The sequence below is a fragment of the Odocoileus virginianus genome, unplaced genomic scaffold, assembly GCF_023699985.2.
Source record: "Odocoileus virginianus isolate 20LAN1187 ecotype Illinois unplaced genomic scaffold, Ovbor_1.2 Unplaced_Scaffold_20, whole genome shotgun sequence".
In the NCBI taxonomy this organism is placed as follows: domain Eukaryota; kingdom Metazoa; phylum Chordata; class Mammalia; order Artiodactyla; family Cervidae; genus Odocoileus; species Odocoileus virginianus.
The window spans coordinates 189,357-216,673 of record NW_027224282.1 but is presented as its reverse complement, the minus strand read 5'-3'; the positions used below and the strand labels follow the sequence as shown (position 1 = coordinate 216,673).

The 27,317-nt window shown below is 42.1% G+C and overlaps 2 protein-coding genes across 2 annotated transcripts in view; both read left to right on the top strand.

The window, feature by feature from the left end:
* The window catches only part of SEPTIN6 (septin 6), a 73,597-nt gene extending 71,223 nt beyond the window's left edge, over positions 1 to 2,374 (top strand). Inside the window, 1 exon segment of the mRNA XM_020888096.2 lies at positions 1,688 to 2,374. Within this exon segment, the coding sequence (XP_020743755.2) occupies positions 1,688 to 1,703 (16 nt within the window). The 3' untranslated portion in view covers positions 1,704 to 2,374.
* Positions 2,375 to 11,244: 8,870 nt separating this feature from the next.
* NKRF (NFKB repressing factor) lies at positions 11,245 to 26,277 on the top strand. Its single transcript, XM_020888099.2, is given in 5 exon segments — positions 11,245 to 12,894; positions 23,106 to 23,236; positions 24,261 to 25,394; positions 25,397 to 26,188; positions 26,191 to 26,277. Coding segments are annotated over 5 exon segments (2,346 nt in total). The 5' UTR covers positions 11,245 to 12,628; the 3' UTR covers positions 26,214 to 26,277.
* Positions 26,278 to 27,317: the final 1,040 nt, after the last annotated feature.

The following is a 27,317-nucleotide window of genomic DNA, read 5'->3' as shown; positions in this document are numbered from 1 at the left end:
AATAGGAAAGATGCATCCTGCTCAGTTAGCTTTCAGTTCATGAAACCCAAATTAACATGGTTTGACACAGTTTTGTTCAGCTTTCCCCGAGTAAATCATTGGTAGTGGCCATTACTAAAACTATAACTAAAATTAATTATAACTAAAATCAAAACTATAATTAAAGCCACACTTAATGATCAAGAGTCAATTGGCAAACAGTGGGAACAGCCAACCCCGACCCTAAGCAGGTTGGCTTTTTCTGGCATGCTTCTCCCCAGCAGACCACAAGAGCAGTTCCAAACCAAACAGAGAGAGATTGCCGCCTGTAGCCGTCTGCAGTTGCAACAAATCGCTTCCTCTGTGGCCCACACACAGTTGTAGGTACTCTGGCTTGGGGGGCGGGGGCAGAGTATGGTACATGGACAGTACGCCTAGCAAAGTATTTCAGTCTTCCCAGGCCGCCCAGGACATAAGCCCTTGCAGTGTTCTATAGGTTTCTTTTCCCTTGGGAAGTAGACAAGGAAGAACAGGAGAGCTGAGCTTTCATAGGACGTTTTAATACTATTCAAAGTGTTTTTCTGCACGCTATCTTATTTTCACATTACGACAGTCCTGTGAGGCAGAGGAGGAAGGTGCTGATCTTCAGTTCACAAGATGAACAAATGGAGGCGTGGGGTTAAGGGATTTACCGAGGCTGACACAGGGAGTTATTGGCAGAACTGGAATGAGAATGCAAAACTAGTTCTGGTATAAACTGCCATTCTCATGCGTGTGTGTGTGTGTGTGTATTCACTCTGAGGAAGTGACTGTACAGATAGATTCAGCTTATGCTTTTAACTATCCCTCCCCAATATCTTTAATGAGAGAAATGTGTTCAGGTAAAAGAATAAAATAAAACCAGGGGCTTGGGTCCACAGGGAAGGAGTTCTCAGGGACACTGTGGTGAGGAGAGTCACAATCAAGCAACCCAGGGATTCAGGCTCTGCTCCTGTGGGTTGTGACTCTTTGTGACCTTGGGCAAGTCATTTGGCCACGCAGTGTTTCTCAGCCTCCCCATAAGTCAAATGGGGACCAATACAACTTGCCCCCATTTATGTCACAAGGATGAAGTTTGAATGGGAGAAAGTTCTAAGTGCAGAGTGAACACAAACCAATAATGGATTTCCATTGTTTGGGTTTCCAGGTGACTGTGGTTAGACCCTAGTGCAGAGGCCAGTCACCACCTCCAGCTATTTCTGAAACAGATCTTGCCCTGGGGGACCAGTTAGTGGACCGGGGCTCTTCAAAGGTGAAACCTCTACCCCATTGGCATTCACTGTGGGGTGAGGCCATCACTGGTTGAGAGCCTGGCACTCTGTGCTGTGGCCTGAGGCCACTTGAAGATTTGCTGAAGGTGTTCCTGTACAAGGTGTCTGGGTCAGGAGCGCTAGTCAGGACCTAGTCATTAAGAAGAGAGAAAAGGGATTCTTGTGCTCTTGATTATTGTGCTTGCTGATACCATGACAATCGACACTCAGAGGTGTGTGAGGGTGAATGAGAGAGAAAGCACGTCCCCAGAAGCCAATGCAATAAGACCTTAAGACCATCTAACATAGCTATATTCTAATTTATCCATCAGTCATCATGACAATTTTCTTCTAACCTTTGTTTTGTTTTTTACATTAATCTATCCATTCATTAACCCAACTTCTCTTTTCATTTTCAGTTTGGGCTTCCTGTAGACGCCCTTTTCCTGCGCAACAGAGCTGGGCCTCCCTTTCTCTAATTCCCCCTTAACACGTCTGCGGGGCACACACCCGTGCCCTCCCCTTTCTTCCTGCCAAGGTTTATAGAAGCCTGAGAGTCTGAGGACCTTGTCTGGCCTCTGGGCAAGAAGCCAGCAGTCACGTGGTTTAAAGCTGCATCCTGCATCCCAGTGCCCCTCCCAGCGCCCCCAGCCGGCCACTCCCCGCCCCATCTTTGACTGTAACATGTGCAGGGGTTCTGCCTGCTCCACGGCACCACCAGCTTCCCTGTTCCAACTCCGAATGCTGTTTGTTCCCCCGAGGTATTTGCATCCAGCCTGGCTGGGTGAGCACCAGTCAGCAGGGCTTTCCCCCTTAGTCTGCAGTCACTTGGCTTCCCCACCCACCACTAAGCCCCTGACAGGAACCACAGCCTCTCCTCAGAGAGTTCCAGAAGGAGATCCTCCGGTCAGCCCAGCCCTTTCCAGTTTTGATTCACTCAAAAGTGACTGCACTCAAACTCTGTTAAGAACCTGGAATGAGTTTATTTGCACCCAGCCCTTCCCAGACAACACGACTGCTGAAGAAAATAGCATAAATGTCCCCTCTCTGTAATTCTGAGTACCCCACAGATGCAGGAGGGAGAATAAACCTGAATATTAGTACCAGCATAGTGTCTTATGGAATTGTTATGAGGTGTCTCACATCTCCTTTGTAATTTCCGTGAGGATGCCACACCATCCCAACAAGGCAGGGCCAGTAGCAGGTGTAAGCATCCCGTGTCGTAAACTGCCAGACTGAGTGGTTCAAGAATTAGTGTTTTTAGTTTGGCTTTGAGGAATCTTCCAGTCTATTTATTTGGTGAATTTGATGATGATGCGTTTCAATCTGTATTTTGCATGTGTCCCCCAATAAGAAGAAGAGGTGAGACTGTCAGTCGGAGAAGAGAAAAGAGATGCTGTGCCTTGGAAGGTCCCTAACTTTGCCTCTAAGGATTTGATATTTGAAAACTTCTAGCCCGGATTTGTATAATGGGGCCTCTCTGATAGTGGCTTTGGGAACCCCTTTGAAGTTGAGAGCCCTCCCTTGTCAGGGCCATGAGGCACCCTGGACTTTGGTGTTTGACCAGTGAGAAAGTGAGAGCTGGCGGTGACTGGCAATGATCCATGGCTAACACGCCGTTTCTCTGCCCTTCCTTTGCAGTAATCCATGGCTGTGTACTGAATAGTATTCCCTGCTACAGCTGGACTGGACTCCACTTAGCCTTTTAAGCCAAGGTTCCTATTGTAACTGACAGCTTTCCTTTGGGGTGCCAGGCAGCCGGGTCCCCGGCCCCTGCCATGTTCTTCCACTTCAAGCCCCACCTCTTCTTTCTATTTCTGCCTCACAGTCCCATTGGCATTGACCATGACCTTTTTTATTTTTGAGATTTTTATTTTTTGGTCACTTGCTTTGAAAACACACAATCGAACAAGGCTATGCCAAATTTTCAGGCCTTTTTGAAGTATTGAGAATGGGGAGGGGGTGTTCTCTTTTCAATAATAGATAATAACAGGAAGCAAAAAGTAGAAACAATGGAAAGCAAACGAATGCACACACTTTATCTTTTCTTGTTGGCAAAGCAAGAGGGCAGTTTTGAGATGTATTGTTTGGTGAGTCACGGACTGGTGGGTGGGCAGAAGCAACTATGAAGGTGATGCTGCCAAAGCAGAAGCTAGTTTCTTGAGAAAATCCAAGTCACACAGTGGAGCATTTTAGGAGACCCTATGCTCAGAGATTTAAAAGCCAAAAAAAAAGCTTGGATCCTCAGCTTGGCTCAGGGAGATGCTAAGTTAAGGCTGTCAAGTCTCCTTGGGAAAGGCTTCTTGTTTGCAGCTTTGACCAGTTTCACAGCTGCTTCCCAAGAATCCCAAACTTAAACAACTAACGGTCTCCATCCCCCCCCCCCAGTAATTATTTGCATCACAAATAGGAGGTCCCCTCATTTACATTTATTTACAGATTAACTACTTGAGGTTTGAGTGGTTCTGAAAACTTCAAAAGATATTAGAGCCACCCAGACTTTGAGAGACCTTCAGAGACTAGGCAGGAATTTTGTATGAAGGGAGACATTTGGGTCCAGAAGACAGGTAGGACCCACTTTTTGTAAGAGGAAATCGAGGTGCAGAGAAATGAAGGGACTTTGCCAGAGGTCCCAGGGCTGTTTCGTGGCAAAATTCAGGCTAAATTCAGTGTCTTCTGAGACCCGACCCGTTTCACAAATGGATTCAATCTATTCATGTTCATTCCTGGAGACAAGTCTTTTGATGTTCAGGAGAAAATGAATAGTATTAGAGTGCCTTTGAGGTTTTTATCCCATAGAAAAATATTCAAGGATGGGGTGGGCAGGGATGGGCAAAGCAGAGAACTCTAGTCCCACCCCTGAACTGAGTGCTTCTGCTGACGATAAGAGTCATGGACACCTGTTAGCTGCTCAGCTTTCCTGGGAGTCTGGAATGAGGCATGTGAGTGCGGAAGTTTAACAGGTGCCAGAGATGACCCTTGTCATCAAGGAAGTTTGGTAAACAAAAATCTAACTTGTATGTGAACTTGAGGCCTTTAGAAAGTCAACCAAGGCTATGTAAAATAAAATGCTTATTGTATCGGGTAGCTTGTCTCACTGTAAACAGAAAAAATTTTTTCCTTCCTCAGTGAAAAGATTTTTTTTACTGAGTATAATTGTTACTATTAAAAAAAATTACCCTAACACTCTGTTTACTTCTGGTGAAACAAAACCAGTCATTAGAAATGGTCTGTGTCCCGCCCCACCCCACCCTGGACTGGAATGGTTTTCCTGAAAAATCCCCATGTGTACACACACACACACACCTCATTTCTTTTAAGCCAAGAAGTTTGCTTTTCCAAGATGCAGAATAGATCATTTTTGGTTTCATTTATGTTTTTTTTGTTTTAATCATTTGGCATTCACGTGTGGCTGTCAATATGTGCTTTTTTTTTTTTTAATTAAAACAAGAAGCTTGAAATTGGTGTGTGGTGTTCTTAAAACCTTCTCAGCAGATTTTCCAGTGGTGATGGCCCATCAGTAACCCCATTTCTCACCTGTCTTCTCCATGTATAATCTGTGCTACCTCACACTGTGCCCACCTCCCTGACCCTGTCTTACTTTGAATGTCCTTTTTCTTTGGCTAATTTCATGTTTTCTTTCTCTTTCCCTCTCCAGCTTTTTTTAATCTTGTCTTCAGCAGCTGCACTAAGTCTAAATGAAAAGACTACCATTATAGAAGAGTTAGGGTTTCCATATTGTCTCAAATCAGAAACCAACCAATTCCCTCTCCTTCCAAATTGTGTGCGTACACACGTGTGTGCATGCGTGCATACACACACACACACATACACACACTCTCTCTCTCTCAACAAGTGTTCATGTGTCCAGGCAAGAAGCTCTCTCCCAACTTACATGGTATTCTAAATGGAAGTGTCTTATCTTAACCTAACAAGGCAGGAAAAGATCCATCCGAGCTGGAGAATGGACTCAGTGTAACCTCAGAGAGACAACTGCAGGATGACTCACCCAAGTGTAAGTGACTGAGGCAGGAGAGCCCAGCTGAGGGTGTGGAAGTACTGTTTGCAAGTTTTTCATCTGAGTTTTCTGTTTTTCTTTTTAAACACCAGTTCTCCAGTTCAATGGGTCAATTGTCTACAGCCACTATTAAACATTTCTGAGTATGGATGAGAAAGTCAAGCAACATTCATATCTTCTTAAGCATTCACAGACCTTCTGCAGACCCCCTCAGCAAGCAGGGTGAGTGGATCTACTAACATTCAGTTGGAGAAAGGAAAGGAGAGATGGGGGAGTTTAAGCTTAGTGAGAGCAAAATTATTCCATTCAGCCTTCCAGGGCCAGTTGGGGTTTTGAGAGAGGTTTCTGCTCAATGTGGGACCTGAAGAGAGAGCTTTGATGTTGATAAATCTACCCTGAATTCATTGGTTTAACTTGGATCGAGATACCATGTGAGTGTGCTCATCCCCATATAGCCCTATGACCATTGCCATTCCACTGTCCCGTGTCTCTTGAGACAGCCTATTTGCATGTTTCCAGAATCTGTTCATTCTTCCTTTCTTCTCCTTTGTTCTTTTTGCTCAGAAATGTGACCAGTCGTTGCTCCTCTGGGGCTTTCTTTCGCTAGGAGAAACAACCCCAAACCAGCACAGTTTAGCTTAATATCTTTCTAATGCCCATGTCAATTTTCAATAAAATTCAAAGAAATGCTCAATGGCTGTGTGATTATTAGGTGATGCACACATCATGGTTTGCCTTAGAAGGGGTGGTGGCTTCCTTTCAAGGGGGTGATTGGCGGGGCTCAGGGAGGCACCATCAGCCTGTTTGCAACCTTCCTGGGTGGGCTGCTGTGCTCACACCCCCCATCTGGGTTTGAAATTTCCACAGGCTTGTGGAGGGGGTGGGGGGGAGTCCTTTACTTTTCCTTCATTAGCATGGATTTCACTGATCCGTTGAGCTCATCTAGGATAATAAATGGAGAAAGTGGAGTGCCATATCCTATAGAATAAGAGTTGGTTGAGTTTTAATTCCAGAAGGAAAAGGACTGCACTGCATGGCTTCTCTTATTATTACTGTGGTGTGAACATCCTGAAAATTCATGGGCATGACTCCAAAAGCCTTCTATAAATAGGGTCTACTAGAGAGGAAAGTTTCCTTGTCTCTCCCAGCATTCAAGTGAGCAAGAGGGACAGTGGTTAGTTTTCATAATTCTGGCCACAATCGTGGTGGAATTTCTTTTCCTCGCCTTCATTTCCCAAATAGCCAGATGCTGGAGACTGGAAGGTGGTCGGTACCCTCTCGGCACCAAGCCCTTGGAGACCTCTGAAGGGAAGGGGTACCAGGGAAAACGACGCTGGCCTGCATCTGCAACTCGCACACTAGAGAGCAGCCGAACGGGACAACAATCGCCCGTGACGTCACTGAGCCCCCCGGCATCCTGGAGGTGTGGAAAAATATCGGTTCTGGAGCCAGACAGACTTGCTAGCTGTGTGTGTTTGGGGGCAAGTTGTGGTCAAAACCTCCCTGTAAAAGAATATCAGCAACTCCCTTGCAGGGGTGATTGCAACGGTTTCATGAGCTACTGTAAACTAAGGAGGTGGGTGATCACTAAAGGAAATCCCTATTAAGGATGGAGTTTCTCCTTTACTAGAAGTATCTTAGGTTCTTCCAATCCACGGTTTCTCAACTTCAGCACTATTGTCTTTTGAGACCAGATAATTCTTTGTTGTGGAGGCCGCCCTGTGCATTGCAGCATTCCTAGATGGCAGTACATTGTAGCACTACTACATTGTAGCACTACTACATTGTAGCCCAACTACATTGTAGCACAAATGTAGTACATTGTAGCACTACTAGATGTCAGTAGCACACTATACTACCCCATCCCCAGTTCTGACAAACAAAACCGTCTCCAGATGATGCCAAACGTCCCCTGTAGGGCAAAATTGCCCCAAAGTGGGAACCATTGCTCTGGGCCATGGGTCAGCAAACTTTTCCTGTAAAGGGCCAGCAGGCAAATATTTTAGGTTTCGCAGACCACATGGTGTCAGAAACTATTTTATTGTTCAGTATAGACCAAAACCAGCCATTGATAATACATAATAGGATGAATGTGACTGTGCACCTTATTGCATTTATGGACACTGAAATTTGAAATTCATGTGTGGGTTTCATTTTCACATGTCCTAATTTTTTATTATTTGTATTTCTTCCAACCATTTAAAATGTAAAGACCACTCTTAGCATGAGGGTCATATAAACACAGGGAGCGTGACTGGATTTGGCCTGTGAGCCACCGTTTGTCGACCCCACTTCTAATGCATTTTGGTGCTTGTTACATCACAGGTGGCACTAGTGGTAAAGAATCTGCCTGCCAATGCAGGAGACATAGGTTCGATCCCTGGATTGGGAAGATCCCCTGGAGTAGGAAATGGCAAGCCACTCTAGTATTCTTGCCTTGAAAATCCCATGAACAGAGAAGACTGGTGGGCTACAGTCCATAGGGTCACAGAGTCAGACATGACTGAGCATGCATAGATGAATGCACCACAAAGCCTAAAGGTCTTAGAAGTGACTGGCTGGTCAAAAGAAGTCAGAAATGAAGACAAATGGCTGATATTTTAATGCAAGTTAGTGGGAAAATGGCTTGGTTAACTAAAATTTGTATATCATTTTGCTAGAGCATAGATGGGGGCAAGGGTCTGCTGGGGTGCTGAGAGCCAGTTCCTAGGGACTTGCTGAGCAGTGAGAAGGCCAACTGCCTCTAGGTACAGAACCAGGCTTCTAATACCTTCAAAATGGCTAAGCAACCTGGGCTCCAGTTGTAAGCAACTGAAGTTAAGCAGTGTCCTTTTGTGTTTGAAAAGCCCCAACTCAGCTGAGTCCCCTCGATGTTCATCTGAAACTATCACAACATTGTTAATCGACTATATCCCAATACAAAATTAAAAGTTAAAAAAATCCTGCCATTGAGGTTCAGGCCTATCTTCTCCTTGAAGCCTTTCTTGACCCCATCCACCTGTTTTGATCTCTTCTTCCTTTTCAAAAACCTCCTGCTGAAATTGTTTATCTTATCTGCTTCTCATTTGAGAGACTTCATTCTCAAGAGATGTTAAGCTTCCTTAAGGTAGGAACATCATTTACAGCTTCCCAGTGGGCCCAGGAAAGTGCTGGACACACAATAAAAAGCGATTAAGAGGTAGCTAGATGGCAATTCTTGACCAATTTAGGGAGCAATTGCACTTTTGAGACAATTTAATTTTGAAATTAAATAACAATAATAGTACACTCATATGCTCTTGACCCAGACGAACCAACTGATAATATTTTGCCCCATTTGCTTTATCATTTACACTGAGGTGCCCCCTTCCCTCCTCCCCTGGAACCAAATAGATAGAGAGAGATACATAACATTTTTTCTGAACCATTTGAAGATAATTTACAGGTATCATGGCCTTTACTCCTAAATATTTCAATGGGTATTTCCTAGCAATAAGGATATTCTCTTACATAGCCACAGTTACCAACTTCAGTAAATTTAACCTTGTTACACTATTTTAACCTATTGAATAGTATGTGTGCGTGCTCAGTCACTTCAGTTGTGTCCAACTCTGTGACCTCGTTGACTGTAACTTGCCAGGCTCCTCTGTTCATGAGATTCTCCAGGCAAGAATACTGGAGTGGGTTGCCATGCCCTCCTTCAGGGGATCTTCCCACCCAGGGATCGAACCTGAGTCTCCTGTGTCTCCTGCATTGCAGATGGATTCTTTACCCACTGAGCCACCTGGGAAGCCCATTGAATAGTATACTTTATACCAATCTTTCCTGCCATATAAGATTGGCTCTAGAATCATGCACTGTGTCCTGTTACTTTAGCATCCTTTAATCTGAAACAGACTTTCTTTGTTTTTCATGATACTGATATTTTTGAAGTACCATTAAAAAAAAAAAAAGATTGTTGTCATTTTGGGTCAAGGTGTTGCCCAATTTCTCCACTATATAATTATTGTTTTCCCTCTTCTTTGCTACTAATAAACAATCTGTGAAGAGAAAACTGTAAGTCCATGCAAAATCCTCCTCATCAAAAAATTCCCCCTAGATTTAGCATCTACTGGTAATTCTTGCCTGAACCAATGATGATTTTCTGACTCCAGCATTCCCTTCATATTTACCAGTCAGCACATGGTATTCTATCATAAGCAAAGGCCCTCCCCTTTCCCTCATTATTTATCTACTTGGTCTCACTGTGGACTTATGGCTTCCTATTTTTTCAATGGCTCGTTACTGTCCTTAATAATTTGGGTGTGCAAATTACCAGGCTTTGGCCAGCTCCTAGCTATTGCTTATAGTCCATTAGTAGCCATTCCTCAAGAGGATATTGCAGTGCAGAATACTCTGGTCAAGAACTTTTGGTGATCTGATTTCTGGGATAGTTTATGAGGGTGGTGCTGAGCCAGGTTCCAGGTTTCTCTCTTTTCTTCACTCACTGGCTCCCCCACAGGAAAGGGAAGGGAAGGAAGCTCAGAGCTGACAGACTATGTGTGTATGAGTGTGTGTCTGTGTTTCATGTAAAAACAGTGGTGGGAGCCTGTGTTAGAGCAAAGATGATGGAGGTGATTACATGAGGTTTCTGGATTGTTTTAGGATGGCAGTGGTTGCCATTATCAGACTTCCCTCCTCCACTTCTCTTCAACCATTATTCAGATAATTTACTTCTGCTTAGGGGTTTCAATTCCTGGTCAGTGAGAAAACATCTGTGGTGTGTGACTGAGCTAGGTTGGCTGAAGGATTTTTTGATCAGAAGGATTACCAAGGAAAGAAGGTCCTGGAGAATCATGGGAATTTTTGTTTTGCTTCCTAGAGATGAAACTGCTTATTCCATAGCAGGATTTACAAATGCACTCCAGCTATGGCTGTTCCAGAGCAAATGGCCTCTAACATCAATTTCATCTCCTTTCACTCTGTAATTCAAATTCAAACATCAGGTTGGAATTATTTGTTCCTAAATGATGGAAGAATTTTCATCCAATCTTAGAGGAAGGCATTTTTCTTTTCTCAACTCCTTTTCTAAGAAAGATGTGTATTGATTGCAATGCTGATTCTGAAGAAAGTTGGCAGCTTAGGCGGAAATTAATCTAACTTAAAATCAGCTTAAAATGTAGGCCCTAAGAAAATGAGTTTCACAAATTTGGGACAACAGGAAGAGCCTTCATTCATTCAATCATTCATTTAATTCAACAAGTATCTATGGAGTTCTTACAGTAGCCAAATGTGGGTGCTAAAAGCAAGATAGATGAGTTCCTTGCTCTCATAGCACTGTCACAGGAGGTGAGGAGGAGTTAAAAGAATTTTTGAAGTTCAAAAGATGGTACATACTGTGAAGAATAAAAAAAAAACCAGGGCAATATAATGGCAAATGAGTGGGGAGCACTGGATGAGAAGTCAGGTGACCTAGATTCTGATCTCAGCTTTGCCAGAACCTGCCTCTACAGACTTCAGTTATCACTCTACCTCTCTGGTCTTATTTTTCTCACTCATACAATAATGATTTGAATTTATGATCTCAAAGCTTCCTTTCTAGTATCATGTTCTTTGATTTGATGGTTCAAAGACTGTCATTACTTCAATAAACATGAGTACCTACCACAGAGTCAAAGACAGCACTCCCTGTGTAATGGGGGAGACAGGCATGAAAATAAATTATTATTAAAGCGAAAAATGCTGTGATCTTCTGCTCTTCTCAGTCCAAAACAGCCCTACATATAAATGTGTCACATAATGATAAATACTGGAGAAGGCAATGGCACCCCACTCCAGTACTCTTGCCTGGAAAATCCCATGGACAGAGGAGCCTGGTGGGCTGCCATCTATGGGGTCACACAGAGTCGGACACGACTGAAGCGACTTAGCAGCAGCAGCAGCAGCAGCAGCAAGCTTCTTTTTCCTTTGTATTGACTATACTGAGCACACAGTAAGTGCTGTGTAAATTCCTACCCACCGGGGGCTTTCCTCATGGTCCAGCGGTTAAGAATCTGCATTCCAATGCAGCGAAGCCCGGTTCGATTCCTGGTCCTCAACTAAGATACCACAACTAGACATAGCCTGGATGCCCCAAGGAAGACCCAGTGCAGCCAAATTAATAAATACATAAAATTGTTTACATAAAAGATATAAATCTCAGCCTTATATAAAATAGATAAATAAACTCCCGCTGACACTCATTAACTACTTCCATAGCACAGACGGCAGTGATTGAGGGGCTGGAGCAGACCGCGGGTCTAGTGAAAACATTTGCCTACAGAGTGAGCCATTTGATGCTGTGCAGCTTTGAGTTTGGGGGCCCCTTTTGTATTTTATAATATTCTGCACGTTCTAAATTGATACAGTTAATACAGGATTATTTGAAACCGTCATCAGAACTGTGTGAACAGGATGCCTGTATTTGTCAGCAATTGGGATGGAGTATGGATGATAAGTGGGTTTGGATGATTTTTTCTTAAGTATTTTGTTTTTACTACTACTTCACAATAAAACAGAGCTAATGGTGCACGACACACAAATAGCTTTTCAAGCTATCCTCTGAAGAAAGGGCGCCTCAGAGAGCTTACATTAAGAAAAAAAAAGTGTGATATCCATTTCAAACCCAAGTCCCTCCCACTGTCAAACCCAGGGAAAAGCGTCAGGCGACCTATTGCTGCCAACAGACACCTGAGAGAGCCTTCTAGGGAGTTAACGAAACCATGTTTCCAAACCTCAGAAAAATCTTTCAAAAATCCCCTTCCCGGAGCCCCGCCCCACGCTTGTGACCACAGTACGTCAAAGACTCCTATTCGTCATAATAGAGGAAAAAAAATGTACGTCGCGCGAGACTCAGCAACGGGATTTTGAAGTTAGGGAACAGTCGCGGCGCACGCGCACTGGCCTCACAACCTCAGGGCGGCACGCGGGTAGGTAGACTAGAACTCAGAAAAGGGGGAGCAGAGCGTGCAGGTGTCTTTTTTTTTTTTTTTTCCCCCGCGCAGTGCGTGAATCTGAGGATCGCCGGAGGTGCGGAGCGCTGGGCCTGGCTCGATCTCCCCGGCGCGCGTGTGACTGTGCCGGGTGCTCTCGTGCTCCTCCACGAGTTGCAGGAGTGCAGCGGGCGTGTACCCGGGTTGCCGGGACGGGAGCTTGTGGTCGCCTTTCCCTTTTTAACGGTCGCCCCCCCCCCCCCCCACGTACACACTCCAGTCCCCCGAGAGTTGGTCTTCGCGCCCCCGGCGCGCCCCTCCTCACCCGGTCCCTCCCACCAACCCCCCGTTCCCGCTTGCTCCTGATCGGGAGTAGGCATCATCCCTGGGGTCCCTGCTTGGGGGCGGAGAAGATGGCTGGTGGACGTCTGCTGTTGGGGGGCGACTTCCTGTCGCCGCCGCCGCTACCCCCTCTCCCGCCGCCGCCGCCGCCGCCCCTCCCGCCGCCCCCGCCCGAGCCAGTGCTGGAGCAGTGGCGCTATAGCCACGAAAGTGACTGGCAGTGGGCTCTGCGGCGCAGCTTCATCTGTCGGCACCTGCACAGTTATCCCGGAGCTGCCCTAGACCAGCTCCTCGCGCTCTCCGCTGCCTGGACCAACCACGTTTTCTTGGGCTGCAGGTGAGTAAGGTGTGAGGGTCGGGCTGGGGACCCGGGTGGGGTGGGGATCAGTGAAGAGGGTCGGGATAGGGAAGGGGGGGTCGAGTATGGATGAGTGCTTAGAGACTGGAGATTTGGAGGTGCTGGAGGACTCCACTGTTGGCCCGGGGCGGGCGGGGAGGCGGTTGGCGGAGCGAGGTGGCTGGGGATGACATAACAGCTAGAAAGGTGCGGGGATCGCGGGAGAGGCCTCTCCAGGACCAGGGATGGAGATGAAGCAGCGCCTGGGAGAGGATTGCCGAGAGGTGGTCATTGTGATGGTGTTTTGGAGGGCGTGGGAAATGACGACTAGCAGAACCTCGGACCTGCGTAGGACCTTCCAGGGATGCGGTATCCGCAGAGAATATTCGACAGTCGGGGCTCCGGGGTCTATGGGGGGAGAGAAGAGGGGCTCTGCGGTTCTAATCCTAGTCTCTTGAGCGTTCTCTCTTTCCATTCCCGTTAGATTAAATAGCAGCCCACTAGCTGGGTTTTACTGTCTTCTCATGGGGAGGCGGTTTGTATGAGGTCTCTCAGCCGCAGGGTCCGCCTTGCTTGTAGATTTGCGCATAATGTCTCTGGACGCAAACAAAGAAATGGTTATATGTACTGTAAAAGCGGATTGCCCTCATTTCACCTTAAATGTGATCAGTAGGATTAACATTTGGCTTCTGCGTGAGGTTTTAGGTATGTTTGTTCCCCCCCCTCCCCGCCCCGCTCCCCTTTCTTAGAACCTAGTGCCTGTTCTGAACAGGCCTCTTTGAAAGCTCTTTGCATTCAATGGAGACTGCAGTATGGTTCCAACGCATTTTTTTTTTTTAAAACAGACTGCTTGGACCACTGTCCTTCAGAACCTTCAAATCGGCCCTATACTAGACTAATCATTCCTTTGATAGACTGAGAGGTGTTTTTTTTTTTTTTTTTTTGACACTTGCTTCAGGGCAAAATTTTTAGGAAGGATGAGAAATTATGGAAAATGATCAGGTCAAATTCAACCAGTTCAGTTCCAGGAATGATTGTAACAGATACAGATAAACAAGTTTGTCTGTGGTTAATGCTTAATTATTGAACATAGATAACATCCAGTGTGATGCTTGTTTTGCTTCCATAACACAAAAATATTTTTTCTGTCTTCTCTAGTGTAATTTCTGCCTCCAGATATAATGACTATTTCACTGGAGGAACTGGTTATGACTGGGGAAGCCTCAGTAATTAATCAAGTCAGATAAATCTAACTGGCCTGCACTTAACAATATTCTTCTGGCAATTGGAATGGTACCTTTATCCTATAATCATAGATGTCCTTAACATCACAGAAGCCATGGGAAATCTGAATCCTTTAAGAAAAAAACTTACAGGAATTGCTATAATATTAACCAATAGCTTAACTGAAGAGTAATGTTTACATTCTATCTGTTAACTTAGATATAGGAGAAGGGGAAAGGGCAATAAAGAATCTTGGAAACTAGGGACCAAGTGTAATCTCCCACTTGAGGCAGGCTTTATGTTAGCTGTCATCTTCAGGTGAGTAAAATCTGTATTCCAGTACTTGTTAATGTTGGCGTTGGCAGAGCTCTTGTTTTCTGGTCTATTTTTCTGTGACAGAAGACTCTTTTCTCCCAGGGGGACTGCAGAATGCATGGTGACACAGCCCATTCTAAACTGAAATCGTTCATTTGTCATTGAAGGCCCATCCCCTGATTTTTAGAACAGGTTATAAACAGTAGCCAGAAGAGAACTCTTTGCATTTTGTTTCCCACTCGCAGGACTTTCTGTGTTCTAATTTAGCTGGGACTGAAAGAACTCCTAGGTCAGGGATAGCTTTGAAAAATCCTTGATCATAAGACCAAGACAGGAGGAGCTCACATGAGCAGGGGAGCAAATCATGTTTCAATCCCTTTTGGTGATAGTGGCTATTCTCAGGGAACAAGTTTTAATATCTTCTGACCATCTGTAACATGTTTCTCAGACTTAAGCAGCATCAGAATCTTAGGCTTCTTAAAACACAGATTGCTGGGCTCTACTCCCAGGGTTTCTGATTCAGTGGATGTGAGGTGGGACCCCAGAATTTGTATTTCTAACAAGTTCCCAGGTAATGGATGATGCTCATCCAGGGACTACACTATGAGAACCCGTTGCCTTATAGGATAAATAAAACAATGTTTTCTAATCTACTTTTTGATCATTTTTTTCCCTCAGTCTAGGCAATCAGGAAGCCCAAATAGCTGAAATTATTTCTCTTCACCTTTTCTTGTCTGTTTCATAAAAATAAACAATGTGTCAAGATTTTTTTTTCTGTAGGCCATTTCTAACATATATCTTGTGGCTAATGAAATTTAGTGCACAGACATAATTGTTCATATGAATGCCAAGGGACCTGTGCAATTTTTACTTAAAATTGTTGATAGTGTGCATATATTTAATAAAGCAGAATATTTGGTTAACTGGAGCATTCAGCTTTCCAATCATTCTTCATCAGAAGTATTGGAAACAGAATCCAAAAAAAAGAAAGAAACAGAATCCTGATCTATTGACTTTTGGTGAGATATTAATCAATAGAGAAAATATATCCTAAAATGAATCCAGTTTGCCACCTTGATTATTTATCTCTTCCTGTTGATGTGAGACTGATGTTTGGAAGGAAGATGCTGACTGGGCTCATGTTGTGAAACTAACTTTGCACATAGTAGGTAGAGTGCATCAGTCACCAGCTGATGAAATATGAGTGGGAGCTTTTAAAAGCTGTATCAGTAATCTTAGTTATATGTTATTCACTATGTTAGGAGTCTTATGAATAGGTTTACATAAATAATTTTGTACTTGGAAATGCTAACCTTTGCTTAGTTTTCAAACCTCACCTTTTAAATTTGGACCTAGTAGAGCAGTTTAATAGTTTCTTTTTAATTTGAAAGAAAGCATCTATTACTGAATATTTATTAAATTTCAGGTGCCATTGTATATCATAAACATACACCTATAAGCATGTGTCTTTTTTCAAGAATGTAAGTTTCATGAAATCAGATGTCTTTGTCCATTAGAAATCATCTTTTTGTATGCTAGGTATTGTGGCAGTTGTGATTTCCAAAAAGCTTGATACATGATAAGATAAACTACCTTGGAAAACCTTAAAGACCAGCTGGGGCTTTTTGGTTTTCTTTTTTAAGCATTTACAACCAAATTGTAAATGCATAGTACTCATACATCTTAAAAGTACTTTGTTGGACTTGCCTTAATGGTACTTTACATCATGATCCCTCCATGAGATAAAATACTGTATAGCCATTAAAAGTCATGTGCTAATGACATGGAGAAAAACCTTATGACATAATAAATTAAGAAAAACATCAAAAAAGGATCCCAGCAGTTTAGAAATCAACATAGATGATCTGATAGTAATTTTTTTTTTGCAGGGGTGGGGAGAAGGTGGTATGGGAAGCATAGAAAAAGGAATAAAAAGTAAACCCCAAAATGTTAATGAAATTATCAGTGGTTGGGTTTGTAGGTGTTTTCTTGATGGATTCTCCAAAATTTCTGGAGTAAAGGTGTTACTTTTTAAATCCACTAAAAAAATGCACTATGGAAAACTGAGTGATAAAAGCTTTATTTACTGCCATGGCTTATTTCAGATTTGTGGAACCACTTCTTTATCCCTGGGTAGGTACTCTTTGGAGAAGGCAATGGCACCCCACTCCAGTACTCTTGCCTGGAAAATCCCATGGATGGAGGAGCCTGGTAGGCTGCGGTCCATGGGGTCGCTAAGAGTCGGACACGACTGAGCGACTTCACTATTCACACATTGGAGAAGGAAATGGCAACCCACTCCAGTGTTCTTGCCTGGAGAATCCCAGGGACGGGGGAGCCTGGTGGGCTGCCGTCTATGGGATCACACAGAGTCGGACACAACTGAAGTGACTTAGCAGCAGGTACTCTTTGGAGAATTTTTAGGAGGAGGACTGAAATCCTAGTGGTCTTCATAGTAAGTAAAGATTAATTAACGATTAATGTAAAGATTAGTATTTGTTCTTTGAATAGTCAAGTGTTAGGCACTACACAGTCTGTTCCATTATTGTTCCAGCTGGTTGGGATTCTTTAGTATTATGACTTCCTAATAAAGGGCTGAGAAGATGACTGTATTGGCAACCAACACAAAGTTTTATTTTTATAGTCTATGTGTGATATTAAATTTTGTGGCAGATGTAATGAATAGGGAACAGTAAGTAGGTATAATCATTACTAATGCTGGAAGAAACCAGAGAGAAAAAGTGAATGTGAATGGAGTGGGCCCCAAATGCATCATTCATGCACACTGAGTGGCTTACATGCCATTACACTTGGATACCATGTTTGGAATCAGTCTATAAGGTCTGGAGAATTTTGACTGGAATTCAAGGTGAGTGGTTTGGTTGTAGTACCAGTTTTGGTAGCAAAATTGGCAATACCAGTTTGAGATTTGTAGACGTCATCTCATTTTCATAATCTTTTGTTTTCATCTCATATCTTAGAAATTGTACTCACAAATCTTTTTTTAAATTATTTTATTTTTGGCTGCACTGGGTCTTTGTTGTTGTGTGCAGGCTTATTCCAGTTGCTCCCAGCAGGGGCGACTCTCTTATTGTGGTGTGTGGGCTTCTCATTGTGATGGCTTCTCTTGTTGCAGAGCACAGGCTCTAGGGCAGATGGCTTCAGTAGTTGCAGCATGTGAGCTCAGTAGTTGTGGCTCACCAGTTTAGTTGTTCCATGGCATGTAGGAACTTCCCGGGTTAGGGATCGAACCTGTGTTCCCTGTATTGGCAGGAGGATCTTATCTACTATACTACCAGAGAAGTCCCCACTCCCAAGTCTTAATGAAAGTGATATATATAATGTATGACATTTTAGGCTATGCTTTTTGATGTTTAGATAAGAGTAAATAAAAATAAAATTACTCATGGCATTTAAATGCTGGTGTTAGCAGCAGCAGTTATCAGTGGGAAGTGTGGGTTACAAATGGGCTAGCTTCCAGGTCATCTGTCAGAGATGGGCCACCATGTCACTTCTCTCCTTTGCAAGGAAAGACATCTAATGGGTGCGGGACCTATTGTGTTGAAAATGAAAAATGTTATTTTCCTTCAAGTTCAGAGCCTATTCATGTAGAGGTGTGCTAGTTTCTCATTTTCAGCACTTTCTTGGGGAATTCCCTGGTGGTCCAGTGGTCCTTGGTTGGGGAACTAAGATCCTGCAAACTGCACAGCATGCCCCCTGCCCCTGCCCAAAGAAGAACTTGCTTCTCACACACCACCAGAAGTCGTTTTTGGTCTTAGACTTAGAAAGGCTCTGAAGGTGAGAAGAGTGAGTAGATCCCATGATAACCAAAACTTCACTTGAGCCCATATTTTTGTTTCTCTGCAGGAAATTGATATTCTGTCAAGTGCAAATGTACTTCCTAAGGAGTCCGTTTTAAAATTGTGTGTTTTAAAGCTTTTTATTAAGGAAAATCAAACACAAAAAAGTAGAAAAGTTTAGTGGACACTCATGCATGCATCATTCAACTTCAGCAATTATCAACAGTCTGTCATGCTACCCTTCTCATTTCGTCTTGCCCCAGTATTTTGTGTGAGGTAGTCCAGAATATATTAAAGAAAACCTTGACATCATTTCTCCTGCAAATATTTTAGTATATATCTGTACCAGATAATTTTTTAAAATAGAGTCATAATACTGTTGTTCATACTTAGAAAAATTAACGATAATTTCTCAAAATCATCCAATAACATTTTCTCTATTTGTCTCAGAATGGTTTGTTTGACCCACAGTTCAAACAAGGTCCACACATATCTGATTGATCTGTCACCTTTAACCTATAACCATTCCCTCTCCTTTTATTTTCATGCTGTTTATTTGACGAAGAAATGGACTGTCACATAGTGTTTCCTTCATTATGGATTCAGCTGGCCATATTCTTGTGGTGGTGCTTAACATGTTTCTAGGAGTTAGGGGCTTGATTACATTTGGGTGCAATTAGTTGGTGGTCAAGAACACTTTTTAGATCTTTGCCCTGTCATATCACATCAGGGACACATGTCTGGTTGTCCCATTTTTAGTGAGATTAAGATTATAAAGTTCTCCACCAACTTTTTTCAATTGAAACTTTTATTGACATAATTATTGATTCACCTGTAATTGTAGGAAATAATATGATGCCCTGTGCCCCTTACCCAATTCCCGCAATGACATTTTGCAAAGTTAATATATCATAATCAGGATAATGATATTGTTACAATCTGCAGTCTACACAGATTCCTCCAGTTTTACTAATACTTGTGTGCGTGATTCTCTACAGTTTATCACAGATGTAGGTTTGCATGTCCACTACCATAATCAAGATACTGAACAGTTCCAGTACCACAATGATCCCTCACATTGCCCTTTTATAACCACATCCATTTCTCTCCCATTCATACCCAATGCTGCATGTATCAATAGTTTATTCATTTTTTTGCTCAGCAATGTTCCATGCTGTGTGGTAAAGATATCTGGGCTGATTGTAGTTTGGGGCTGTTACAAATAAAACTGTTTGTGTACAGTTTTTTGTGTGAACATATGCTTTTATTTCTCTGAGATAAATGCCCCAAAGTGCAGTTGCAATGTCATGAGGCGATTACATGTTTAATTTTATAAGAAACTTCCAAGTTGTGTTCCAGAGTGGTCATATCATTTTATATTCCCATAAGTAGTGTACAAGTGATCCAGTTTTTCTGCATCCTTGTCAGCACTAGTGTTGTCACCATTTTTCACTTTAGCCACTCTGATAGATATGGAATAATATCTCATTGTGGTTTAAGTTGCATTTCCTTGGTGGCTAATGATGTTGAACATTTCTTTTTATCTGCTTATTTGCAATCTGTATATCCTCTCTGGTGAAATGTTCTGTTTATATCTTTTGCTCATTTATATGTGTGTGATACACACACATATATACTATATACACATATATACACATTACATATGTGTATATATTTTACTGTTGAATTTGAGAGGTCTTGAGGTCTTTATACTAGATACTAGTCTTTTGTCAAGTCTATGGTTTGTAAATATTTTCTTGCTCTCTGTAGCTTGTCTTTTCATCCTCTTCACAGGATCTTTTGAGAGCAAAATTTTTTAATTTTAATGAAGTCCATTTTATTAACTTTTTCTTTTATGGATCATACTTTTGGTGTTAAGTGTAAGAATTCTTTGCCTAGCTGGAGTTCTTGAAGATTTTCTTCTGTATTTTTTTATTCTTCTGTATTTTTTGTAAAAACTTTTTAGTTTCACATTTAAGTTTATGATGCATTTTGAGTTAACTTTTGTATATGATGTGAAGTTTAGGTTGAGGTTGTCTGTTTAGGTTGGATGCCTACTTTGTCCAGCACCATTTGATAAAGAGAATGTCCTGCCACCATTGGATTGCTTTTAGTTTTATCAACAGTTGAGCATGTCTCTGTGGGTCTATTTCTAGGTTCTTCCCCGTCAACTTTTCACCTGATAAGCTTTTATTGTTGTTCAGTTGCTCAATTGGGTCTGACTCTTTGTGACCCCATTAACTGCAGCATGCCAGACTCCTCTGTCCTTCACCATCTCCTGGAGCTTGCTCAAACTCATGTCCATTGAGTCAGTGATGCCATCCAACCATCTCATCCTCTGTCGTCCCCTTCTCCTCCTGCCTTCAGTCTTTCCCAGCATCAGGGTCTTTTCCAATGAGTCAGTTCTTCACATCAGGTGGCCAAAGTATTGGAGTTTCAGCTTCAGCATCAGTCCTTCCAATGAATATTCAGGACTGATTTCCTTTAGGATTGACTGGTTGGATCTCTTTTTAGTCCAAGGGATTCTCAAGAGTCTTCTCCAACACCACAATTCAAAAGCATCAATTCTTTGGTGCTCAGCCTTCTTTATGGTCCAACTCTCACATCCATACATGACTACTGGAAAAACCATAGCTTTGACTAGACAGACCTTTGTCAGCAAAGTAATGTCTCTGCTTTTTAATACACTGTCTAGGTTTGTCATAGCTTTCTTCCAAGGAGCAAGCATCTTTTAATTTCATGGCTGCAGTCACCATCTGCAGTGATTTTGGAGCCCAAGAAAATAAAATCTGTCACTGTTTCCCCATCTATTTGCCATGAAGTGATGGGATTGGATGCCATGATCTTCATTTTTTGAATGTTGAGTTTTAAGCCAGCTTTTTCACTCTCCTCTTTCACTTTCATCAAGAGGCTCTTTAGTTCTTCACTTTCTGCCATAAGGGTGGTGTCATCTGCATATCTGAGGTTATTGATATTTCTCCCAGTAATCTTGATTCCAGCTCATGCTTCATCCAGCCTGGTATTCACATGATGTACTCTGCATATAAGTTAAATAAGCAGGGTGACAGTATACAGCTTTGACATACTCCTTTCCCAATTTTGAACCAATCCATTGTTGCTTTTTGACCTGTGTACAGGTTTTGCAGGAGGCAGGTAAGATGGTCTGGTATTCCCATCTCTTTAAGAATTTTCCACAGTTTGTTGTGATCCACACAGTCAAAGGCTTTAGTGTAGTCAATGAAGCAGAAGTAGGTGTTTTTCTGGAATTCTCTTGCTTTTTCTGTGATCCAACGGATGTTGGCAATTTGATCTCTGGTTCCTCTGCCTTTTCTAAATCCAGCTTGAACATCTGGAAGTTCTCACATACTGTTGAATCCTAGCTTGGAGAATTTTGAGCATTACTTTGCTAGCGTGTGAGATGAGTGCAGTTGTGTGATAGTTTGAACATTTTTTGGTATTGCCTTTCTTTTGGGATTGGAATGAAAACTGACCTTTTCCAGTCCTGTGGCCACTGCTGAGTTTTCCAAATTTGCTGGCATATTGATTTGCAGCACTTTCACAGCATCATCTTTTAGGATTTGAAATAGCTCAACTGAAATTCCATCATCTCCACTAGCTTTGTTCATAGTGATGCTTCCTAAGGCCCACTTGACTTTGCACTCCAGGATGTCTGGCTCTAGGTGAGTGATCACACCATTGTGGTTATCTGGGTCATTAAGATCTTTTTTTGTATAGTTCTTCTATGTATTCTTGCCACCTCTTCTTAATATTCTGCTTCTGTTAGGTCCATACCATTTCTGTCCTTTATTGTGCCCATCTTTGCATGAAATGTTCCCTTGGTATCTCTAATTTTCTTGAAGAGATTTCTAGTCTTTCCCATTCTATTGTTTTCCTCTATTTCTTTGCATTGTTCATTTAAGAAGGCTTTCTTATCTCTCCTTGCTAAACTTAGCAGCCATTGATGATCATTTACTGTTGCATTATGGTTGCAAAATGGTTGAAATCCATCATTCCTTCATTTATTAGCTGGAATGCTTCTGTAAAGGAGATTTTCTTCATCAACTCTTTAGTTTTCTCTGAGGTACAATTTGCACAGGGAAATACTGGTTAAATGCTTGCTTTCTTCTTTTAATGTTACTTGTTTTGGGAATAATGTCTTGATCCCCCACCATCCTCCAAAGGTGACCAGTAATGAGTTGGTAAGTATTACTGTGAACTAGTGGATTTTTAACGTGTTTGATGTGTTTCAGTCCACTGTGGTTATTCTTGATACTCAAGTTGGCTCACTTCTGAGTCCATTTGACAACAACCCCTGAGGTCTTTGACAGTGTCCTTGTTTCCAGAAATGAAAATATCTCCCAGATTCTACATTTCTTGGCCCAGACTTGGATCCAGCCACTTCTTTCAGGACTCTGATTCCATTTGATGGGAAATGATAGAAACCACAATCTGGGTGTTAACAATCCATCTATTAACATTCTTAGTACTTTTACATTATCATTATCATATATGTATACATGATCTACATCATAGGTATACCATGTATGCATATATGTATACATGATCTACATCATATATGTGTATATGTAGAGAAAAATAAATTACGAGTTTATATGGATACTTTTAATTCAAATTAAAGATAAGGTCTTCACCTAAATTTCTTAATATTTGTGTTTGTATGTCTTCTAATAACAGTAACATAATTGCTCATTTGATACATAACTATTTTAGGGCAGATCCTTCAGTTTTATAGCCAAGAAGCACTCTGTTAGCAAAGTCCTGTGGGAGCAATTAGAAGATGGGTCATCTAGAAACTTTTTCAAAAACTGCATTCTTGTCTGTTTTAACTGTAGATTATATTCATTTAAATAGGTACAGCCCACGCTTGATGGAAAAAATTCTCCAAATGGCTGAAGGTATTGATATTGGGGAGATGCCTTCATATGATCTGATGCTGTCCAAGCCCTCCAAAGGTCAAAAACGTCACCTCTCAACTTGTGATGGTGAGTATACTGTTTCCGGAAGGTGGGATTTGAAGAAACAATGTGGCTTCTTTTTTTAATGATATGAATGTGGTATATGATTTTAAATAACATTGGTAACATCAGACCTTACATACTGTAAAAGTTTTAACTTTCAGTTCGTACATTTTTTTGAGGATGCTAAATAGAACTGAAAGCTAAGAATACTGAATTCATGCTATAATGCTATCCTTGAAGGATAATGCTTCCATGCCATGGAACCTCCCTTAAGCATCTAAATCCTCCTGGATGGGTCTGTGGTAGACCAGTTTTCTACTAAACAGTGTTATAGGGAGAAGACTCTAGTGTCTGCAGCAGCAGAGTTCTTCCATAGCTTTAAATTTGATATCCTCTATAAATCATTAGTTTCCAGCTGAAGTTTGTTCTAGAAATAAAATATAGCAAATACCTTTTTGTGCAGAATAGATCAGAACTAAGATTTTGAAGTTGAAAATCTCTGGGATCTTTTGACAAATATTTTTATTTGATTTTTTTTTTTAGTCGCAACTATGTAAAGCACCATCACAGAGTTGGTCACTTCTGGTACAAAAGAGAGGCTTTGTAAATGCCTCTGGTCATCATCTCTGTTGCATTAGAGCCATCTGTTCCATTTGCAGTCCTTAAGAAGGGAGCTTTTCAGCACAGGTGGTATGAGATCATAGTGGAACATCCTCTTACTCAGCACACTTCACCTGTGCTTTAACTCATTAGATGCAGAAGCATCTACCCGTTGTGCATGGTGGTGACCTGCATACTTGAGTCAATGGCATATTTTCTGTCAAGTCTCCTCCCTTACACATGGAAGGACAGGAGCATCTCTCCTTATGCTGGAATCTTACATTGATATTTGAGTCCCTTCACCTAAATGACCTGAAGTTTTTGTGATGGGACATAACTTTTACCAGCAGTTCAGCTTGCCAAAAAAATAGTGGTTGGTACTGTTTTCCTGCTTGGTTCTTTTGAAATATCCGTTTTTAATGAATCGTCAATTTCACTCATTCTATAGGTCAAAATCCTCCTAAAAAGCAAGCTGGTTCCAAACTCCATGTGAGACCTCGTTTTGAGCCTGTGCATTTTGTAGCTAGTAGTTCAAAAGATGAAAGAGAGGAAGATCCTTATGGCCCTCAAGCAAAAGAGAGAAATGAACAAACACATTTTGCCAACATGCCAAGAGACATCTACCAAGATTATACTCAAGACTCTTTCAGTATACAAGATGGGAATTCTCAGTATTGTGATTCATCAGGATTTATTTTCACAAAAGACAAGCCTGTCACAGCCAACATGTATTTTGACAGTGGGAACCCTGCCCCCAGCAGCACATCACAGCAGGTAGACTCTCAGTCACCTCCTGAGCCTTCACCATCACAGACATTTCCTGAGTCAGTGGTAGCTGAGAAGCAGTATTTTATTGAAAAATTAACAGCAACTATCTGGAAGAACCTTTCTAATCCAGAGATGACTTCTGGATCTGATAAAATTAATTACACCTATATGTTAACTCGTTGTATTCAGGCATGTAAGACAAATCCTGAATATATATACGCTCCTTTAAAAGAAATCCCTCCTGCTGACATCCCCAAAAATAAAAAACTTCTAACAGATGGTTATGCCTGTGAAGTCAGATGCCAGAACATCTACTTAACTACAGGCTATGCTGGCAGCAAGAATGGGTCCAGGGATCGAGCTACTGAGCTAGCTGTAAAACTCTTGCAGAAACGTATTGAAGTTAGGGTTATCCGACGGAAATTCAAGCACACAATTGGAGAGGACCTTGTGGTGTGTCAGATTGGCATGCCTTCATATGACTTTCCTCCAGCTCTGAAACCACCAGAAGAGCTGGTGGTGCTGGCTAAAGATGCTTCTGGGCAGCCGATTTTTAATGCTTCCGCCAAACACTGGACCAATTTTATCCTTACAGAAAATGCAAATGATGCAATTGGTATCCTTAACAATTCTGCCTCATACAACAAAATGTCTGTAGAATACAAATATGAGATGATGCCAAATCGTACATGGCGTTGTCGAGTGTTTTTGCAAGATCACTGCTTAGCGGAAGGTTATGGAACCAAAAAAACAAGTAAACACGTAGCTGCTGATGAGGCTTTGAAAATCCTTCAAAAAACACAGCCCACTTATCCATCGTCAAAAGTTCACAATGCCAAACAGGCTCTTCACCCAGGGGATCTGGAAAGAAGAAAGACATAAAGGATCTTGTAGTTTATGAGAATTCTTCCAATCCTGTGTGCACGCTGAATGACACAGCTCAGTTTAACCGAATGACAGTTGAATACGTCTATGAAAGAAAGACAGGCCTCCGACGGAAATGCAAGGTGATTCTCGAGAGTGAAGTAATTGCAGAAGCAGTTGGAGTGAAGAAAACTGTCAAATATGAAGCTGCAGGGGAAGCTGTGAAAACCCTCAAAAAGACCCAACCGACTGTCATTAACAACTTGAAGAAAGGAGCTATTGAAGATGTGATTTCCAGAAATGAAATTCAGGGCCGCTCAGCAGAGGAGGCTTATAAACAACAAATCAAAGAAGATAACCCTGGAAATCAGCTGCTGAGAAAAATGGGTTGGACGGGTGGTGGTTTAGGTAAATCTGGTGAGGGCATTCGATAGCCAATCTCCGTCAAAGAGCAGCATAAGCAGGAAGTGCTTGGTCTTGATGTACAGAGGGTAAATAAAATTGCCAAGAGAGATATTGAACAGATCATCAGAAACTATGCCCGCTCTGAGAGCCACACGGATTTAACTTTCTCTACAGAGATGACTAATGATGAGCAGAGGCAAATACATCAGATCTCCCAGAAGTATGGTCTTAAGAGTAAGTCTCATGGGGTGGGCCACTACAGGTACCTGGTGGTAGGAAGAAAAAGACAGAAGGACTTACTCGACCAGCTCAAACAGGAGGGCCAAGTGGGGCATTATGAGCTGTGATGCCTCAAGCAAATTGAGATCTTGCTAATTTATTGTGCAGATGCCTGAGGCAGATTTGTGAATTAAAGAAGTGATGCTACATGTATTGGTTGCAGAGTATATTCATTCTTAAGATGTTTCACCTTGTTCATTTCATATAGTGCTTTATTAGATATTGCAACTTGAAGAATACTGTCCACTTGTATTAGCTTTATCCAGCAGATAATATTGTGCAGTTACTGTTTGTGTCTTTGATAATGCTGTGTCCCTCAGATTTTAGTGGTTTGTACAAAGCAAGAACACATATCCAAATGGAATTTCACCTGAAGAAAGAAATTCCCAGTTTAAAGGGCATACCACAGCAATCTGCAACAATATGTAAAATTGATGTTGACTACAATAAAACTAGTCTTAATTCCAAACTTAACTGAAAATGTCAGATCATTTTGTATTATCTATTTTCATCTTTATGTGAAGCCAGTCATACAGAATGTTTAACAGTAAATTGTGCTGTATGTGTAAATGTCCTTACCAACTAAATGATGTAAAACTTTCTTAAAGTAATTTTAGTGTTCATTTATTTATAACTCTTCCATGTGGTTTCCAGAATATTGGAAGTGATTTACTGTATCTTGTGATAGGAGTTTTAACAAATTCTAGTCTTCACGCTGCGGAGAAGGCAATGGCAACCCACTCCAGTACTCTTGCCTGGAAAATCCCATGGGCAGAGGAGCCTGGTGGGCTGCAGTCCATGGGGTCACTAAGAGTCGGACACGACTGAGCGACTTCACTTTCACTTTTCACTTTCATGCACTGGAGAAGGAAATGGCAGCCCACTCCAGTACTCTTGCCTGGAGAATCCCAGGGACGGTGGAGCCTGGTGGGCTGCCGTCTAAGGGGTCGCACAGAGTCAGACACGACTGAAGCGACTTAGCAGCAGCAGCAGTCTTCACACTGAGAGAGCACTACTTGAGAGGGCAATTGAAAAGTTTCCAAAATTTTGATTCGGTCTGAAGAAAGGAAGCTGGAACTGTCTGTTCTTGGTGCCTTGCAGAGAGACTCGCAGCAACTCTCCCTTACAGCTTTCTCGTGGCTTGGATGTACAACACATCCAAGGTGGCCACAGCTGTGGTAGAGCTTGG